The sequence below is a fragment of the Indicator indicator genome, chromosome 21 (genome assembly GCF_027791375.1).
Source record: "Indicator indicator isolate 239-I01 chromosome 21, UM_Iind_1.1, whole genome shotgun sequence".
NCBI lineage: Eukaryota > Metazoa > Chordata > Aves > Piciformes > Indicatoridae > Indicator > Indicator indicator.
Window position 1 is genome coordinate 13,291,848 of NC_072030.1, and position 20,455 is coordinate 13,312,302.

The window sequence follows — 20,455 nt, forward strand, 5'->3', positions numbered from 1 at the left end:
AGCTTCGGGCTCAAATTTACCTGTCCTTGTGCATGTGTCTTCTCAGGGGGCTTTGTTTTGGAGGGAGCTGTTCCAAAAGCCTGTCAGGAGCTCTGCTCTTTGTGCTACTGTTCAGGGGACTGTGTGAAACTGCAGGGAGCAGTTTGTGAGCAGCACTGTGAGTCTGAGATGATACTCTTGGAGATCCCAGGGAAGGAGGGAAGCTGCTGTCTCCTGTAGGTCAGTCCCTTGTGTTTTTGAGGCAGTTATAACCCCCTGGGAGGGGCGAGTGTCAGCTCCCTGACCCATAGCAGTGCATGTCTGCAAGGTGCTGCCTAGAAAAGTAAATCCTTATCCTTTAATGCTCTGGAATCATTTGGGGGGTGGATCTCAGCACCAAACTTTCCCTCAGGAGCTCACAATTCCTGTTGCTCTGTGGTTGCTGCTGGGTGCCTGCCTGTAGGAAGGGTGCTGGAGAGTGGGAATCAGCATGAAATCCCACCTTGGTTTACCCAAGGTGTGCTGAGTTTCAGGGGATACTTGGGGTCTGTTGCATGTTTAGCTCTTGCAGATAGGATTCCCATACTAGATGGTTTGGTGACAGACGTTGATATCTTCGTGGTCAGCCTGCTCTGAGAAGCTGAACTGACTCTGATTTTCATCTTGTCTGTTTGAGAGTGTGCTTACACACACACACAGAAAAAGCCAACCCAAAAACAAGCTGTAATGCATCTGTGGGCCCTCCAGGGTGACTTGTTTTCCCCCAAAAGCACCACCTCCTCCCTCATCCTGACCTCTGTCTTTCCCACAACTGTGCAGCTCAAGGTGCTGGTTTGACTGGAGAGCGACCACTTCTGTAGCCAGCCAGGGCAGCTTCTCTTGGAGGTAGTTCCACTTTCAGGTTCTGGTTAAACTGTGATCTTAGCTACTCTTTGACCAGAAGTGACCCAAAATGGCTGGACAGCAGGTGAAGGTCAGGAGTGTGCAAGTTTGCAAACACTTTTGTCACAAATAAAAGTGGCCAGGACAAGTCAGTGTCCTGGTGTGGGTGACCTGAGCTCCGTGAGGCTGTGCTAAGCTGGATAAATGGCTGCTGAGCTGCCTGCCTAAGGGGCTTGGGAAGGCACATGGGCAGCAAGCAGTGGATGAAGCTCACCCAGGCTTCTGCAGCCTACATGTGCTGGTTGTCTGTGCTGGCTTGCAGCTGAGAGGAGGAGGCATGACCCCTGTGTGCTAGGTGAGGCTTAGTTCATGCCTCCTGCTTGGCTTTTCCTCTGAGCTTTCAACTCTTTCTGTTTTCCTGCTGAGTTTGTGGCACTCCTTTGGTGAAGGACCTTAAAAAAATGATTATTTTTATTACCTATGCTTGGAAATGCAGGGAGCTCTTCTCTTAGGTGGTCTTTGTGGCCCTTTGCAGAGCAAGGTATCACAAATAAATTTATCCAGGAGGACAGAAATGCTGAGTGTGGTTTATTTGAATATCCTACTCCTACATATGGTCTTGGGAGTTTGTTTTAAGTTCTAGCAGGTAAACAGATGGTTGGTATCTGCTGCTCTAAGTAACGTTTCTGGTGTGTGCCTGGGCATCTGGGGGGGATATGCTAGCAAAAAAATAAATTGTGTTTAACAAAAGTAAAGTATGCCAAGTCTGGTAGTAGTCCTACCAGCCAAACAGCCTTGGCCAGAGTGGTTGCTAGTGGTGAAGGAGTTGAATTAATGCATGGTTTGATGGTACCAAGTGGTTTGAGGTGGCAAAGGCATCTCTGGACTGACTGGTTTCCAGTAGGGTTAGAGGAAGTCTGGAGCATTTTGTGTTGGTTTCTTCAGTGAGCAATACTTTTCCCTCCCTGTGCTTCAACACAAATCTGATCTTTTCTGAATGGCTTTGGTGAAAGATCTGAGTTTTGAGGAGAAATCCACCTCTGCTTTGGATGTGGTCACGCTCCGATGAGAGTTCTCAGCCAGTTCACAGGTCCTTGTGTGATATGACATACATTAGGTGGGTCATGCTACCCTAACTCTGCTTCCTTCCTAGCTCAGGCTCTACATGCACAGCTCCCAAGGTTTCTGAAGGCCTGGGTGAGTTGATCTGGACACAGAGCTATCACTGGGGGGTGTCTTGCACCCATCCAAAACAAGCTGTTGAAGAAGCCATGTCCTGGCCAGCTATGGGAGGCTGACACATGTAAAAGAAGGCAGAAGATGATGCTGTGTGGGCAGGGAGAGGGTGCACAGCAGTAAGGTGTTGGTGTTCCACACCCTGAGATGCAGCTGAACCTCCCTGCACAGTGATTAGCAGAGGACAGGACTTGTGGAGTAGTTTCCTACTGAGTCCACCTAAGTTCCTGTTCCTCAGCCCTGTGTTGAGACAGTATTTGGGGACTGGTTTGAGGTCCTGGCTTTATAAGCTGTAGATGCATGTTTTGCAGGCCCTTAATTGAGGAGCTGAAATGCTCTATTGTGTCCTGCACCCTGAGTGACAGTCCAGCCCTGGCACTAACAATGCTGTGGTCCCTCTCTGAGACTTGGAAGGCTTCCACTGACTGTCACTGGGTGGTCGCACCCAGCCCATGTCACAACAAGCTCTTCAGCTCCCTACAAGGAGGCCAAGGATGTGCTGGCATGTGGAGTATGGACTTGGTAAAGACAGAGGTGGCAATGTGAGCAGTTCTGGCTGTGGAGAAAGAGAAGATGGGTTCAGTCAGCCTGGTCACTCACCAGAATCTCCATGAGGTGACCTGAGACTGAGGAGAATCTGTTGCATGGGTATAACTTACTTTTTTTGGTAAGATCATCAGCAGGGAAGGGGCCTGCTGGTGGTGCTGGCAACTGTTCAGCAAACTTGGAGCTCTTTGACCCAGCACCTTCTAAAGATGTTCTTGTGCTCAAGGTGTGTTGCAGCACTGGGTGTGTGTGTCGTGCACCTCTGAGGAGGGGTTTCTCTTAATCCGCTTTTCACCACACGCAGAACCACTTTGCCTTTCCTGGTCTGTGGAGCTGCAGAACAACTCCTCAGCAGGACACAAGGCTGGTGGCTGCCTGCCCTCCTGCAGGGGAGTCAGTGAGGTGCTGGAACTGTGAGGAAATCTCTCACCTTCTGTCTGCTCCAGGGCTAATTTTCCCAGCCCTTTACAGTGAACTGAGACTAGTAAGACTCCATGAATTCCAGGTTGGGATTAGCACCTCACCAAAGTGATGCTGGACACTTTCAGTAACCACACTTGGGGTGAGGAATGAAGGGCAGCAGCCTTGGATCACTTTAGAACATCTCAGGAAAGCACAGTGGGTGAATGCCACCACCCTGAGGACAAATTGTGCCCATCCTGGTCTCTCTGTGGCTGTCAAGTCAGCAGTTTGTATCTCAGGGTGTGGTTCCAAGGCAGGATTGCTGGTGTGGCAGAGCTGGTTCAAGAGGTTTTCTCCCTCCCTCCCTCCCTCCCTCCCTCCCTCCCTCCCTCTTTTAGTACCTCAGGAGCTGAGGGGAATTGTGCATCATGCCCTAGCTGGCAGGGGGGTGGCATCTAATCCAAACTGTTGTCTGTGCTGGGTTGGTGAGCTAGCTGCAAACGTGATGGGACTGGTGGCATTCTGAGATGGGCAGACAGGGCGGGGTAGGAATCTCTTCAAGTGGCTCTGCAGCTGGGGAGAGCCTGTGATGGGGCCTCTCCCTCCCCCGGGGCAGTGAGTGCTCTCTGGGGCTCCTGCTGAAGGCATTGTGGTGGGTCCTGAGTGGCCATCTCTGACCGGGAGCCATGGCACCCATCTTTTGGTTGTTGGAGATGGTTGTCACACCCATGAAGGGGAAATGGGCCTGGGGAGGTGCTCTGGAGCACATGGGAGATGGGGAGGGAGGGAAATTTCCTCTCTCCCATGGCTTGGGGCAATTGGTGTCCTGCCTTAGCACTGCCCTGCCCTTCCCTTTGGTCAGGTCCTGATGTGAAATTTGAGGAGGCCACTGCTTGTCCCTACCAGTCAAAACCTGATGCCTCTGCTGTGAACAGCAGTTAGCAAACCTGTCCTCACATGTTGGTGTCCATGATAGACCCTGGGCCAGAGTTCACATGAGCTTCACAGAACGTGGACTCATCAGCTGTGGGGTGAAGCTTCAGGAGCGTGGAGGAGAAGGTTTCTTCTGCAGCATGTGTGGAGTGGCACCAGCACCCTCAGGAGTGCACTGCCCACGTCTGAAGGATGGCAAGGCTGGATTTGACCAGAGGCACAGCAGCTCTAATCCTGTGGCTTCCAAGTTGTTGATGTTGGTGGTACCAAGTCCTTCCTGTGATGGGAAATGCAGGACACAGCCCACAGGGCCATCATGGCCTGTTTGTGTTAGCATTCTTGTGATGAGTGTGACAAAGTTCCAGCTCTTACCCTCACATCACTGAGGGCATAGATGGCCTCAAAGCTGGGAGAGGGAGGTTGGTGGGCTACAAGTTGTAGGTTGGTGAGATAGCACAGAGGAGGACACAGCTGCTGCCCTCCCTGAGTGGGTCAAGCAGTCGCCCTTGTTCTATCTTGAATGGCTCATACTATCCCATCAGGTTCATGTGGACTTCTGGGTTGTTCTCCTGCTTGCTACCACATAATGATCTCTTGTGATTGCTGTTTGTCCACCCTCAGATCTTGGTGTGTTTGACACAAGCCAGTCCTGATGGACAGTGGGTTTCTCAGAGCTGGTCCCATTGACCTGGGACAATCTCTGCTGGCATGAACCTACCAGTGTAGTCACCATGGGATGAGCCCTGCGTGCTGGGGTGGGAACCTGGGTGGTTGTGCCATCTGAAATGTGACCCTGGCCATCCCTTACCCTGTTGAGTGATGCTCAAAGAGCTCAAGGTTTGTCTGCTCAGTGCCCTGGGTGAAATGCAGTCTGAACAACTGTAACTGGGCACACCTTGGTTTCCCAGTCCAGACAGGACCTATGTGAGTGGGATGATGAATCTCTCTCTGCCTCAAACTGAAGACACTACAAATGAGTCCTTCCAGATGACCCAGGTTTAATAATGGACTTCTAAATTATTTAGGGACTGTTCAGATTTGGTCTGAGCAGCTCTTTGGGAGCTGGCAGTAAGTGAAGGTGATGCTTGGAAAGCTTTAGAAACCCCTGTGAGCATTTGGATCCAGAGAGATGCAAGAGTGTGGTGATCCCTGGGAAAAAATATCTGTGAAAGCACCTGGCTGATGTTCTGTGTCAGCAGAGGAGTGCAGGAGGACTCTCTGGTGGTTTCTCCCTGTCTCAAGCCTGGCTGTGTCCTCAGTGTGTCCTAGAGTGAGCAAGCACCAGGAACACTTGAAGGTACTTGTGAGTTACCACACAATATTTACAATGTCTCTTGTTAATAAGCAGGTTGTCACAAGGTTACCCCAGGTGGAGGTGACACAACTTAGGAGAACAGTTCCCATGTCCTCAGTTCCTTCTTGCTGTTGCCTGATTATGTCAGGAGCCATCCAGACAGGAGTCTAGAGGTCAGTGGCTGGGTTGTGGGTGAGAAAATGGCACAGGTAGGGGAAGTGATACATTCAGAAAGTGCAGAAACAAGGTGGTGCACTCAGATTGTCCTCTGAACAGTGTGAGGGGAAGCATTTGTCTTCAGGGTGAGATGTCTGTCTGGTGCTGCTGGTGACAGCAGTGCTGCTGATTGCAGAGAAGGAAATGATGGGTGAGCAACCTGAGCTCCAGCAAGCTCCATTTGCTATCAGAGTTGACTTATTAGTTCACAAACTTCTTACATGAAGCCTGACCTACCTTTGTTTGGGTTGAAGAGGTTGAAGGCACCTGGAAGAGGTAGAAAGTGAGGAGGAAGGTGGCATCTCACACTGAATCCCTGCATGTTGTGGAGCTGTAGCAGTGGGCTGAGCCTGAGGCAGGAGCTGGCTGTGCTTGGAGAGCAGGGCTTGGTTGTTGTAGCTGAGCAGATCATCCTTGCTGGATGTCCTGCCCATTCTTGGTTCTAGTGGAGAAAGTGATGAGAGCAGAGAAGGCCCTTGCTTGGTTACCTTGGTAAAAGCAGGAGAGCCAAGTGGAGGAGCAAAGATACTGAACTAGCAAAAGCACTGGGAGGCAAGGAGGGTGGGGAGCACTTGTCTCAGAACTGGAAGTGTTGTCTCCAGTGAGGTTTGATGTTTTTGGGGTCAGGGTCAGAACAAACCTGTGCAGAGCTCAGGGAGCGGTGGTCAGGAGTTTCTCCCTGTTTGGAAAAGGGGATGAGAGCATCTCAGCTGGAGCTGAGGAGCTCTCTGTGCCTACACCTGTACAGACACAGCCTCCAAAAGCCTGTCAACAAAATCTGAAAGCAACATCCCAGCTCTCTTCTGTCTTGGATGGTCTCAAGCTAGGTGAGCTGCAGACCCAGCTCTTTGCTGTACAGCTGCTTGTGCTGGTCCAAGCTAGTTCCTGTTCTGGAGGGCTCTGGGCAGAGGGTCAATGTCTTGGGGGCTGCAGGGAACTTTGGTGGTCTTCCCTTTCTACAGTGGTCTGAACAAGCTGTGCTGCCCGCTTTGAGGTACCTGCAGATCTCCCTTGGCAAGGATGCTGAGGACTTGTGATTTTTGAGGGCCAAAGAGTAGTGAGAACATGTTCCTACTGCTCCATCTCTAAGTCAAGAGTTAGGATTTAACTCTTAACTTCCCAGTTAGGAAATGCTCTGTGCCATGTGTCTCTCACCCAGCTGAAGGTAGCTGCACACCAATGGTTGAACCACACCAGTTCGTTTTCCCTTATCCGTGTTCATCTGATGGGGAAGTCAGGCTCCAGGGTGAGTGTGAGCTACTGTAGGTCACTGATGCTGGTAGAGATTTACTCACAGAGCCTGGAGCTTAATCTGGAGAGACTAGACAGCTTGTGATGACCTCAGAGTTTTCTGTTTGCTGATCCTCCCTGTTTACCTCTTTTCCCAGCTCTTAGGAGGCAAGGGAGGAAGGTGAGTCGCTGTCTGCAGGGGGTTGCCTGCAGATAAACATGGTGGCAAAGCTTAGCCTGTGAATCCATGAGGGGAAAGAGGAGATGGACCTGTTGGACAGGGTTTCTTCTCTCCTGTTTCTCTGCTGTCCATGATTGTGCCTCTTTGTTGCTGTAGAAACAGCACCAGTAGTAAACAGCATGAGCTGGTTGTCCAGAGACTCTGAATCCCTGGGGAGGCTCCAGGAACTTCCACCAGAGGAGGTTTGGTGCTGAGATCTGCCTGGAGCTGCGGGGTGGTGCAGAGAGCTGGGTGAGTTTGTGGGTAGTCTGGTGAGGAGGTGCACTCTGTAGCATTTCCACCACGGTTGGGTGCCTGGAAAGGTGCACATCTGGGTGGCTTCCTTGCTTTTTGCCTTTCCATGGTTTGCCTTTAATCAAGCTGCCCCCACACCCTTCTATGTCATCAAGGAAGAGTCTCCAGGGTGTGATCATTGTGGTTAGTGCTGGTCCTCAGGGGTGGGAACTAACTGTAGATCCTGCTGCCCTATCATTGTGGGGCCTGACAGCTTGGGAGAAGAGGTGGCTTGATAAAAGGCACCAGAGAAAGGATCAGGACGTTGCTGTTATCTAGAGGAGCAGCTCCCAACCACTAGGAGAGAGACATGCAGAGGGGATGGTCCTCTGTGATGTTGCTTCTTATCTTGCCTAACTTTTCCTGAAGTGAAAACCTGCAGGGTGAGAGAGAAGAGAACTTGGAGAAGCTGCTGCAGAACTTGGAGAGGCAGCAACACAAACACTGGAGGAGCAACCAGAAGGTGTAAGAGCAGCAAAGCTGTGCTGTGCAGTCAAAGAGTGCCCAGCTTCCCTCTTGCTATCCCCTACACCCCTGCCTCTCAGGAGCTTCATCCTGGGATAGAGATGAGGCAGGTGGAAGTGGCCTTAGTGCCTCCAGTTCACTGTGTGCAAATGCTTCCATATGGCACCGAACTCCCTTTGGCCCATTTGGAGCAGGTTCTGAGCTGCTTGTGGAGCAAAGGGGGAGGGAGTGTGTGCAGTGATGGTGCAACAGCACAGTGTGGAGGAAGTGTCCTCCTAGTAGATGGTTCCACATGCTGTCCATGTTCTTCCCAGTGGTCTTGGGTGGTTGTCTTTCCTAAGCATCTTAGCCCCATAACCTGTGACTCAGGCAGCTTGTTGCTGTTATCTTTAAAGGATGGTGTCCCCTTAGCAGGAATTGAAGGACAAATCCTAGGGCTTCCAGTGCTTTTGCTTTCCCAGCACTCCTGTGGTCCAGCCTTCCAGTACAGGGCTGGTGGTACTCATCAACCTGACTGCACAGGACACATGCTGGGGACACCCTGGCAGCAAAAGAGCTCAGCACAGCAGGTTTTTGACTTGGATGTCTTTTGCTTTAGAGGGGTAGGAGGTAACTAAAGAGGTTTGGAGGATTTGGTGGTCCTTCATGAGCTTCCTCAAGTTCTCATGGAACCCAGGCAGGGTTTGTCCAGGTCCCAGGGTGCTACGGCTGGTGGTGGTTATGAGCAGGGTGAGGGTTGGTAGGGCCATAAAAGCTAATTGGGACAGTGTGACACACACTGGAGATGACAGGAGGGAGAAGCCATGTCCTTCCCTAGGAGCAGTGTTTTCTTGTTGGGACTGTTGCCAGACTTGCCCATCTGTGATCTGATCTGGCCTGTTCCTCTGTCTGGTGGTTTTGCTGCTGTGGCTGGGCAGCATGTGGTCCAGCAGCAGCTGCTGGAGTTCTCCTTGGTTGGTGCTGGCTCCTCACCTGCCTCTTTCAGCCTTGCTCCAGTTCCCCAGTTACTCTTTGTCTACATCCAAAAGTGCAAACCAAAGCGTTCTCCCTGCTCATCCTGAAATGCTGCCAGCCCTGCTCGTGGTGGGAATCCCTCCTGGGCTGCAAAGCCTGGAAGGGCTCCAGTTCTGCATAGATTCCTGTTCACTCCTCAGCCTGGTGCTGTGTTGGCTGTCTTTGACCAGGAATCTTCAACCTGGGATATGGCAGTTCTGCTCTCCAGGTCTTGAGAGAAACAAATCATGTTTAAAGTGGATTAGTTGCTGGGTTCTTCTTGTGAAACCAGGTAGCAGAACAGTTGGGTTAGTGTGATGGGTCTTGGTCAGAAAGTCATCACTGGTGGATAGGGCAAGCAGAGCTGCTAAAATCAGCCACCTGGTAGCTTGTCCTAGAGCTGAGCTGGCTTCTAGGCTTGTCCTGAGGGAGATAATGGCCACTGAGGTTGTCCTGGATCTCTTGGTTGAGGGGATATGACCTTCTCTTCAGATCCCACTGTGGTGCTACCTCCTAGCTGGCAGAGTAGGGAGCCCAGAACCACTTTATGGTACTGGCAGCTGTTGGGTAAAGCAAATAGCTCTGCAGAGCCCAAATACTAACTGAACGACATGGTCCCACCTCTGTAGAACCCTTTCTTTGTAGCCCACGGGTGACAGGAGGTGGTGTGGTTTTCACACCCTATGCTTGGGAGGAAGAGGAGCTGAGAAGAAAACTCAGGTGAAGGTGAGGAGAGAGAAGAAAAGTGAGGGGTGCTCTGGTCTCCTGAAGTGGATGAAGCTGTGGCACAGCAGGAGGAGGCTTCCTGAGGCCTGGGAGATGAAGGTGTTGGAGGTCAGGAAGGGAATGGCAACAGACAGGGCAGGAAGTGACTCAAAGACTTGTTGGTTGTTGGTTTCACTCTGTAAGTACAAGGGGCCCTTCAGCACAAGGACAGCTTGTTCCCCTCTCAAATACAACCTGGTGCTTGTTCTCCTCTCCAAAAAAACTCCACAGGAGAGAGGTCTTTTGATTCTTCTCAGCTCACTGTCACCTCCCTTGCTATCAGAGGTAGCTGTGCTCCATCAAAGCCACACATGCTGACTGAGAGGTACCCAAGAAGGAGTTTTGAAGAGCACCACCATGGAGCTATAGGAGCTGCATCCCTGGGAGAAGGAGGCTGCAAGTGAAGGTACCAGGATAGTGCTGGAACAGTCTGCAAGATTAATATTCATGCTTCCTGGTTCCCACATTAAGTGCATGGTCCCAAAGAGGGCCAGAAGGAAATCAACAACTACCTTAGATGGGAATCATTGGCTGGCTGGTGGTGGAGGGTAAATAATCTGCCTTCATCTTCACCCTGTTTGACACAGAGAAAACCTTTGGACTTCTTGTCCTTGGTAAAACTCTAATCAGCATGGAAAATGCCTGGATCCTAACATGGACCATCTAGCTTTAGCTAGATCAAAAAGGAGTGTTCAAATGTTGCTGCTGCATGCTGGGGTTGGCCAGCAGGTCTGTATGCAATGTGCCTGACTCTTCTCCTTTGCTTTCCTGGGGCTGAGCTCCATCTGGGACATTCTCTCCCATGGCAGTTTTGGAGGAATCTCCTGATCTCCAAGTCTTTGGTGTCTCTGGCTGAACTGACAGTGGAAGAACTCCCAGCAGCAGAGCCACCCCCAGGAGGATCTTAGCGTGGAAGCTCTGAGCTGTGACTTGCTGGAGTGCTCTGGTGAGATTTGCCTGGATGGGCTTGCAGCAAGAAGAGTCAGGAGGACTGTAGCAATCTGGGATGGGCTGTTCCACCAAGACATAGCCCTGATGTAGGCTGTGGGACAGAAGTAGCTGGTTCTTCCTAGAGAAAGATGAAACTTTGAGCTGTAGGAAGGATTTGTGCTGCTCTCACAAGGTGTGTGCTGGTGGAAGGGTGAGGTTGGTGTGAGCATGTTGTGGCTTTGTGTCTCTTCTGCACTTTGCAGGTATCATCTGTAGCTGCTTATTCAAGCAGATGGCAATTCCCTGCATGGCAGGTGAGGACCAAAGCACATTAGAACAGAAAAGAATCTTGAATTCTTACGCAAGCCCTAGGCTTATACCTTGACCACATCCATCCTCCTATGGAGATTTGGGAAGCTCAGAAACCATGATTTGTGTCACTGTCCCAGGAGGAAGCTGCAGACCCCAGAGGTGGAAAACTCTGCTGTGGAGATTCCTCCAAAGTCCCAGCAGATGCTGCCTCTCCCAAGACGCATGCCTGGAAAAGCAGAAGCTTTCCCTTCCTCCTGTCTGCTCTGTCCCTGCTGAAATATTGTTTGTCCCCACCCTCCCCAAGACAACAATGACATGAAAGTGTGGTGGCACCAGAGGCGTTGTGTAACTGGTGGGAGCTCTTTGGATTGTGGCAGGGCTTCTGGGTCCTCAGCCACTGCTGGGATCCTGCTCTCCTGCAGACTGTGCACAGGACCTGATGAGGCATGGGGAGTCAAAGGGCTTTGTGGTTGATGCTTAGACTTTAGAATTTACTCAGCTGGACAAGAGGAGCCTCTTTCTTCCATGTTCTGCTTCCCTCTTTCCCTGTTGCAGAGATTTGGAGTTCAGGTCTTCCTGCCCTGGTTCCTGGGATTTGCACCTTGGTGGTGTGGCCTTCTGATTGCCTTAGAGGTTGTGCTGTGAATGAGATCAGGGTAGAGCCGGAAGGGTTCCCTGATCCCACAGCACAGATCTGTGTGTGGATCTGTCTGGAATAAGGTGAAGTTTGTATTGCTGATGTTCCATGTGATGTGGAAAAGGTTACCCAGGGAGGTGATGGAATTGCTGTCCCTGGAGGTGTTCAAGAAACCTGTGGACATGGCACTTCAGGATGTGATTTAATGGCCATGGTGGTGTTGGGTCAGTGGTGGTCCTGGAGGTTGTTTCTAACCAAAACAATTCAGTGAGTCCATGCCAAGTTAGGCTGAAGTCCTGTCTTCCAAAACACCTTTCTCTAGTCATAAAGCCTCTTGGTTTGTCAGTGAGCAGTCAGATCGTTGCTGCACGTTCAGACGGGGCAAGGGTGGGATCTGTCCTCAAAGCTGTGATGTGTGCTCAGCATTAACCAACACAAAGTGGTTTTGTGGCCCAAATGCCAAGGCAGAGTCACCAAGCACTGGAGCTGGCACCATGTGGGCAGCTGTGGTGCTGCACAGGGAGGGAGCAGGGTCCTTCAGTTGTGGTGGAACTGGTTTCTTGCTGGGGTTGTGCCTCCAGCAGGAGCCCAGCATCTGCCTGTGGGAGCTGGCTGGAGCTGTGTGGTCACGTTTCTGTTCAGTTAGCTGGCCTGCACAATCCAGAGCCTGGGCTTGGTGTCTTGGTGCCACTTTCAGAAGGACAGACAATACCTGATATGACTGGCAGTCTGGTAGGGCAGCAACTGTGTCCACTCCAGGAAGAAATCTTCCACCAGGATAAAGGGGTCAGGCACCAAGATCTCCAGGAAGGGTTTTCCTGGTGTGTTGGTTATCGACCCACTCACTGCCTTCAGGCTCTACCAGGGGTTTTCAGGCTCCTGGTGTCCTTGGCCAAGTGCTGTACTCTGGCTGATGCTTCTCTCTGCTGCGGGAGGTGTCAGAGAATCACAGAATTGTTTTGGTTGGAAGGGACCTTTAAGCTCATGGAGTCCAACCCTTCACCCAGCACTGCCAGGGCACCACCGAATCATGTCCCTCGGCACCACCGAATCATGTCCCTCAGCACCACAGCTCCACTGCTTTGAAACCCCTCCAGGGATCCAGTGCCTACTGGAAACGAGGCTGCAACTGCTCATCACAGTTGTGGCTGGAGCTGCCCCCCAGCCTGAGCCTGCAACGTGCCACCACCTACTTGATCCCAAAGTTGGCAAAGACCCATAGTCTGCAGGACCCAGCAGTCTCTGCTTCATTAAGCACATCGAATTAACAACAGAGCTGCCTGCTGGGACCAGTAGTCCTTAGCCTTGTTTCCTGGGCTTGTGGGAATGGGCTAAGTGAAAAGTTGGTCAAGCTGGAAGGTCCTTAGCATGCTGGCCAGGACTAGGTGTGCCTTGAACTTCCCTGCTGGGGTGTAGTGAGGAATAAGATACCTGCAAAACCATCTGAAGTCTCCTTCAGCTGGGTATAGTCCAGACAAGAAGGAGGAAGCATTCTGACCTTCTCCTCTCTCTGAAAGTGTAGAAATCCAAAGAGGAAGCTAAAAATGAGGTTTCCTTGGTGTGTTTGCCCAGATGGCCTCAGCCTTCTGCACCCTCATGCAGTACTCTGCAAGGCAGAAGTGATTTGGAATGGGTCTGGGATTGGAATTGTGGTTGTCCAGCAAATGGGGCTGTTTGGGATTCCTCGTTTTCCTCCACTGAAGGTGAGGAAGGGTCTGTGGGTGGAGCTGGAATCAGCTGGGCTGGTTTCTTCTGTTGGACTTGCTCTGTATTTGCATCCTGCCTGGCAAGCAAATGCTGAGCTGGGCTGATGGGTGATAGGGGGGGAGAAGAGTGGGTGCTCTTCTGGCTGCTGCCTGGGGGAGCCTCAGCAAAGTCTCCTGTGGGTTAACAGGAGCTGAGACCTGTGGGAGTTGGTTGTGCAGCTTCCTGCTCCCCAATGGTTCTGGGTCCAGCTCTGGAGCTCTCATCTCAGGAGAGATGGACCTGTTGGAGCAGGGCCAGAGGAAGCCACAGCAGTGATGGAAGGGCTGGAAGCCCTCTGGTGTGAGGCCAGGCTGAGAGACTTGGGGTTATTCAGCCTGGGGAAAAGAAGGCTCCGTGGAGACATTCTGGTGGCCTTTCAGTGCTTAAAGGGGCTGAGAAGAAAGCTGGGGACAGACCTGTGAGCAGGGCAAGTTGTGACAGGACAAGGGGTGATGGTTTGGAACTAAGAGAGGGAGGTTAGGACTGGAGAGAAGAGAAATGTTTTATGCTGAGTGTGGTGAGATCCTGGCCCAGGGTGCCCAGAGAGGTGGGGTGTGCCCCATCCCTGGCACCATTGCAGGTCAGGTTTGGGGCTGTGATCAACCTGCTCTAGCTGGGGATGTCCCTGCTGACTGCAGGAGGTTGGTCTACATGAGGTTTAAAGATCCTTTCCCACCAAACCAGTCTGGGATTCTATGAAGTCTGAATCAGTTTTGAACTCAGTCACAGCCTGACTGGGACTGGGGGGCTGTGACTCCTCTACCATTGCTGTGAGGCTGCTGCCAGCTTCCAGACCCAGATGTGTCAGCTGCATCACCTCTGCCCCATCCTGTCCCTGCCTGTCTTCTGGTGTGAATGGGTTATAGTGGGAGCATCCCTAACTGGGGGGAGTCAGCCTGGCTAATCCGGAGCAGGTTGCTTTTATCCAAGTGGATTTAGGGAGCATTCCCATAAAGGGCTGGAGGGGTGGCCAACAGCTGGGGACAATAATTCCTTCCAGATCCAGCAGTGCTAGGAGAGGATGTCTGTCAGGAATCCCACTACAGATGTACTCAGGACACCCTCTAGGAGAAGAGCTACTCCCCTTGCAGAAACAAGGGAATAAATCAACTTCTGGGTATGAAAACTTAGGATTTGTCTTCAGCATAAAGGATTTCAGTTCCCAAGTGCCTTTAGCTCCAGTACAGTAGAAAACTGAAGCACCAGGAAAGATGGGAAATGGATTCTTTTTCCTTTGTCCCAGTTTCACTGAACTATCTCCCCCCTTCCCATGTTTCTGTGTCAGCACTTGTTGGGAGTAAATTATCTGTCTCCCAGGCAGCCCAGCTTGCACCAGTCTGGTGGTTGTAGGAGGAGCAAATCTGATGTTGCAGTGCTGTGCTTTGGATCCAGGACAGACCTTGCCTAAATCAATCTTCTCTGGCACTTCTCTCTTGAAAATTGCTACCACCAGTGATTTATTTTGAGCAAGAGACCTGCTGGATAATGACTTGGGAACAGAGAGACTCTTAGAAGCTGGTGGTTCCTCCTGGTCCATAACTAAGCTCTCTTGGTCTGTTCTCTCCCCAGCGTGGCACGATGAGGCGGCGCTACGAGGACGATGGCATCTCTGATGATGAAATTGAAGGCAAGAGGACCTTTGACCTTGAGGAAAAGCTGTCCACCAACAAGTTTAACTCCACCTTCGTGGTCTTCATGGAAGGCAAAGGTTTGTGTTGGGGACTGGTGTGCCTCAGTGTGTGCTACTGCTGTCGGTACCCAGACAGCTGCTGTGCTTGGCTGCTTCTCCAGTGAGGCCTGGTGTGGGAGATGACCTTCCCCTGAGCTGCCAGGGGTCACAGGTGGGGATGTGCTTTTGTGCCTCTGACTGCACCCAAACCCTCCTCAACTGCTCACTTGAAGGGTGGTTACAAGGCAGTTGTGGTGTTAATGACATCCTGTCATGAATCCTTTTGGTTGGAAGAGACCTTTAAGATCATGGAGTTCAACCCTTCCCCCAGCACTGCCAAGGCACCATCAAACCATGGCCCTCAGCACCACATCTCCATGGCTCAGAAACCCCTTTATGGATGGGGACTCCACCACTGTCCTGGGCCTGGGCCAGGTCTTGGCAACCCTCAAGGGCAAGAAATCGTTCCTTATGTCCAACCTAAACCTCTCTTGGTCCAACTTGAGGCCATTCCCTCTTGTCCTGTAACTTGTTCCTTGGGAGAAGATACCAACCTCCACCTCATTACACCGTCCTTTCAGGGAGATGTTCTCCTGCCCCGCATGTTGCTGCCTTTTTCCCATGCTTCTGTGAAGTTGGGCAAACTCTCTTCTGTTCACACCATCCCTGTGCTGTGCTGTAAACTACTTCACTTGCACAACCCAAGTGGTGCAGAGCAGGCAGGAGTCATTTCTTGCTCCTCTGCAGGTCCTGCAGCAGTCTCCAAGGAGTTTGAAGGCAGTTTGATGCATACTAGGGAAGGATTGACTCAAGCCTGTGAAGGCCTTGGGCCAGGGAAGCTGATAACAGGGGAACAGCACAGCAGCCACTTGCTGTGGAGAGCTGTGAGCCAGCCTGCAGTTCTGCTGGCTTGCTGGGACACATGGCAGCCAGGAACGAGAGGGTTGGCCTGGGTCAGCACCTGGAATTGCAGCCACATGTCTCCTAGATCCTTCCTTTAAAGATTTGTGTGGGATCTTCCCTTTCTTTCACCACACACATGGCTCAGTGGGATGTCTTTTCATCACATGCCTCAGGAGGGTTTACCACGAGGGAGAAACATTTCTGCAAGGCTTCTCTTGCTTGGCTGTTCCCCTGGCTGAGGCAGCCTGTTGGAGCCCACCCTCCTTGGGGGGCCTGTCAGCAGCACACCATGCTGCTTACAGAGCTGCTGCTAAGGACTTCCAGGATCTCCACAGAAAGTGAGGAACAGGGGTTTATTTTGCTGGCTCAAAATAGGAGGAGGTTCTTGGGTCTCAACTGCCAAGGCCTTGACCAACATGATCTGAGTCTGTAGGCAGTCCAGAGATCCTTTTCAACTTCAGTTTGTCTATAGTCATAGGATCATAGAATGTTAGGGTTGGAAAAGATCTCTAGAGATCATCCAGTCCAACCCCCCCCCTGCCAAAGCAGGATCACCTGGGTCAGGTCACACAGGAATGCATCCAGATGGGTCTTGAAAGTCTCCAGAGAAGGAGACTCCACAACCTCTCTGGGCAGCCTGCTCCAGGGCTCCTGCACACTCACACCAAGGAAGTTTCTCCTCATGTTGAGGTGGAACTTCCTGGGTTCCATTTTATACCCATTGTTCCTTGTCCTGTTACTGGGCTCCACTGAACAGCAGCTGTTAGAAGAGTCCTCTGAATGTGTCTCCTCTAACACCTTCTCTCTTCTTGTGTCCCCTCACCAGACTTCACAGTTGAATACATCCAGCGAGGTGGCCTCAGAGACCCTCTCATCTTCCGGAGCTCCGACGGCTTGGGCATAAAGTAAGTGGTAGGGACACACAGAGGTGGATGACTCTGACCTCATGTCTTGCTCCTCTCCATGCTGTGTGAGATCTAGTCCTGTTGGATGGACCAGTGCTCTGCCAAGCTGGTGTGACTGTCCTGTCCATGTTCTTCTTGATGTGCAGTGACTGGAGAGAGGCATCTTCCACCTCAGTTACCTTGTTCTAACTGGTCTGGGCTTCAAGTGAGAGGATTGAATTTGGCTGTAGGTAATCACAGCCCAACCTGGTCGTGGTCACAGCCCATCAAATGCCAGCACCAATGCCTGATGCAACATCTGGCTGGGTTTCTTGCCTAGTAACATAGGCATCTATTGCCAGAATCATGCACTTTGCAGGATCTTTGGCATTTTCCAACCCCATTTCCCCATCATGGTGACTTCTAAACTGCCATCTGCTGTAGTTTAAGGTTCACAGCTTGGGGTGGAAAGTTGTGCTGGTGGAGGACTTTGTGTTGGTTAGTGCTGTTGGTATAACTATGGTAAATACGGTTTTAAAGCAAATCAAACTACATCAAAACATCACAGCTGTCTTCTGCTAAATTAAACCAAACCTGACCTGATCCAGGGGTTCTGTTGGAGCAGTGGTTTTGGGTCAGAGGAGTAAATCAGCCTTGTCAAAGTTGGTCAGAAGCATCAGCATCACAACCAGTTGTGGAAGTTCAGAGCTGTGATGTTCACACAGGCAGCATCTCTCCCAGTGCTTGGTGCCCTGTGCTGTGGTGGGAAGTGGAATACTGCAACAGGTTGCCCAGGGAGGTAGTTGAGGCCTCATGCCTGGAGATATTCAAGGTGAGGCTCAACAAGGCTCTGGGCAACCTGATCCAGTTGAGGATGCCCCTGCTCACTGCAGAAGGGGACTAGATGACCTTTGGAGGTCCTTTCCAACCCAAACTGTTCTATGATTCTAAGTTGTGCCAGGCTCAGTTTAGCTGTTGGGTGAGTCAGGAGGGCAGAGGTTTGGTACTGAGGATGACACTGGAAACAGCTGGGTTTCTCCTGAGCTTTGGGTTGTTTCTGTGGGTCAAGAGCTGCTTGAAGGGCAGCCTGCCTGTTCTGCCTGTGACAGCAGAGTTTGTACAGAGCAGGACTCCAGTACAAACAGTTGGAGCAGTTGTGCTGTGTCAGTGGAATACACAGCTTGTACTGGTCTGGCTGGGCCCTTTCTCTGGGGCTAACTCATGTGAGCAATCCTCAAAATGAGAGCCAAGACTGCTCAGCTCAAAGCCTGCTTGCATCTCTGCCAGAATTGTGGAATAATTTGGGTTGGGAAAGATCTTCATCAAGTCCAATTGTTAACTCAACACTGCCAGGTCACCACTAAGCCATGGCCCTCAGCCCCACATCTCCATGTTTCAAACACTTCCAGGGCTTTAAACCACTCTTCCAGTGAAGAAATTGTTCCTCATGTCCAACCCAAACCTCCCCTGGGGCAACTCGAGGCCCTTTCTTCTTGTCGCTTGCTCCTTGGGAGATCAGCCCCCACCTGGCTCCAGCCTCTTTTTGGGGAGTTGGAGAGCCAGGAGGTCTTCCCTCAGCCTCCTTTTCTCCAGGCTCAACAACCCCAGGTCCTTCAGCTGCTCCTCACCAGCCCCTGTTCTGCAGACCCTTCCCCAGCTTCATTGCACTCAATGTCCTTCATGGAGTGAAGGGTCCAAAACTGAACCCAGGATTCAAGGTGTGGTCTCAGCAGTGCTGAACACAGCAGGGCAATCCCTGCCCTAGTCCTGCTGGCTGCACACTTGCTGATCCAAGCCAGGCTGCTGGTGGCCTTCTCCACCACCTGGGCACACCCTGACTCATCTCCAGCTGCTGTCACCAACCCCCCAGATCCTTTTCTCTCGGGGCAGTTTCTAGCCACTCTGCCCCCAGCCTGAAGCCTGGGTGGTTGTGACCCAAGTGCAGGAACTAGCACTTGGCCTTGTTGAACCTAAGCCACCATACAACAGCTCACACTGTAGGGAGGGTCTCTCCTATTCCCAAATCCACTTCCCTAACCAGAGACTGGGCCTGGTGTTTCATCCCACCTCTGAACCTAGACCTATTCCCTCTGATCTAGTTGCACGGTCTTTGCCCACACCCAAAAGGCAGAAAGGAGCAAAACAGGCTCCTCATGCTGGTGTTTACCTGGGATTACAGGTGGGAAGGGTCTACAGCCAGAAGGCTTTCCAGATTTTTTTTTTTTTAGCAAAGTGTTTGTCCTGCAGGATGCCAGACCCAGACTTCAGCGTGAACGATGTGCGGCTCTGTGTCGGTAAGTGTCTGGAGACCATGGAGCACCTCTGCTCCCTGGCCAGGTGGTGAGGAATGGGGAGAGTCCTTGGATTCATCAATGCTAGAGGGCTGGTTCTGTGATTCCTCCAGTGTGGTCAAACCTGAGCCGTGCTTAGCTGATGGATCACAGCTCTTACCTGCTGGAGTCTAGCTTCTGTTCTGATGTGGGTATGGAGGAAGATGACATTAGGGGAGAAATCCAAGCCATCACACTTGTGGGGTGGGCTCTTTGAGGAAGGGTCCCATATCTTTTGGGCTGCCCAATTCAAGAGAGACAGGGATCTGCTAGAGAGAGTCCAATTGAGAGCCACAAGGATGATTAGGGGACTTGAGCATCTCCCCTATGAAGAGAGACTGAGAGCCCTGGGGCTGTTTAGTCCTGAGAAGAGAAGGACTGAGAGGGGATCTGATCAATGGCTATCAATAGCTGAGGGGTGGGTGTCAAGTGGAGGGGGCCAATTTCTTTTTGGTGGTGCACAGTAATAAGACAAGGAACAATGGATACAAACTTGAACATGGAAGCTTTCATCTCAACATGAGGAGAAACTTCTTTACAGTGAGGGTCATGGAGCACTGGAACAAGCTGCCCAGAGAGGTTGTGGAGTCTCCTTCTCTGGAGACTTTCAAAACCCACCAGGATGCATTCCCTACCCTAGGGGGGTTGGACTTGATGATCTCCTGAGGTCCCTTCCAACCTCTAACATTCTGTGATCTCCTGCCCCATCTCCTCTGGGTGGTCTGTTGTGCAGAGGGGGGGTTGCAGTGCTGTCTGTGTGTCGTGGCAGGGAGCAGGCGCATGGTGGATGTGATGGATGTGAACACGCAGAGGGACATCGAGATGTCCATGGCGCAGTGGGCACGCTACTATGAGACACCTGAGGCTGAGAGGGAGAAGCTCTACAATGTCATCAGCTTGGAGTTCAGCCACACCAAACTGGAGAACCTGGTGCAGAGACCTGCTACGGTGAGCATGGCTCTTCCTTCTGCTGGAGTCTCCTTTGTGCTTGTGGACATTTGTAGGCAAGGTGCAGCCTGGCACTGGAGTGTGGGTGAAGTTGTTTGTAATATGCAGGGGCTCAGCCAGGGATGTCAGTGCTGGAGTGATCTGGGGTTTGACTTGGACCTTCTCTGATTTAGACTAGATCTAAGGAAGAAATGTTTGACCCTGAGGGTGGTGAGATCCTGGCCCAGGTTGCCCAGAGAGGTGGTAGAAGCCCTGTCTCTGGAACCATTCCACATCAGGTTGTTTAGGGCTCTCAGCAACCTGCTCTAGTTGCAGATGTCTTGGCTGCCTGCAGGGGGGTTGGCCTAGATGACCTTGAAAGGTCCCTTCCAACCCAAAATATTCTCTGATTCGTGCTGGTTGGTGATGATGAACAAACCCAGAGTTTGAACAGTCACCTGGGTTGGAGTAGAAGGTCAGACCTTGGGTGTTGTCCAGTCTTAGATGGTGTGCTACTCAGCCCTCTTCTGCATACTGCACCAGCATCTCTGTCATGGCCAAAGAAAGGTGCAGGGCAGGGGCTGGAACTCCAGCTGGACATAAATGGGTAGCAGAACTCAACAGAGCTTGCTGCATTTTGAGAGAGCAGCTGAATCCTGGAT

At 51.6% G+C, this 20,455-nt stretch overlaps 1 protein-coding gene across 1 annotated transcript in view; it reads left to right on the forward strand.

Annotated features, from left to right (window-relative positions):
• Positions 1-20,455, forward strand: part of KDM2A (lysine demethylase 2A) — a 45,765-nt gene that overhangs the window by 2,391 nt on the left and 22,919 nt on the right. Inside the window, exons 3-6 of the mRNA XM_054390603.1 lie at positions 14,650-14,788; positions 16,479-16,557; positions 18,784-18,830; positions 19,636-19,814. Of these exons, the coding sequence (XP_054246578.1) occupies positions 14,650-14,788; positions 16,479-16,557; positions 18,784-18,830; positions 19,636-19,814 (444 nt within the window). The remainder of the gene's footprint in view (positions 1-14,649; positions 14,789-16,478; positions 16,558-18,783; positions 18,831-19,635; positions 19,815-20,455) is intronic.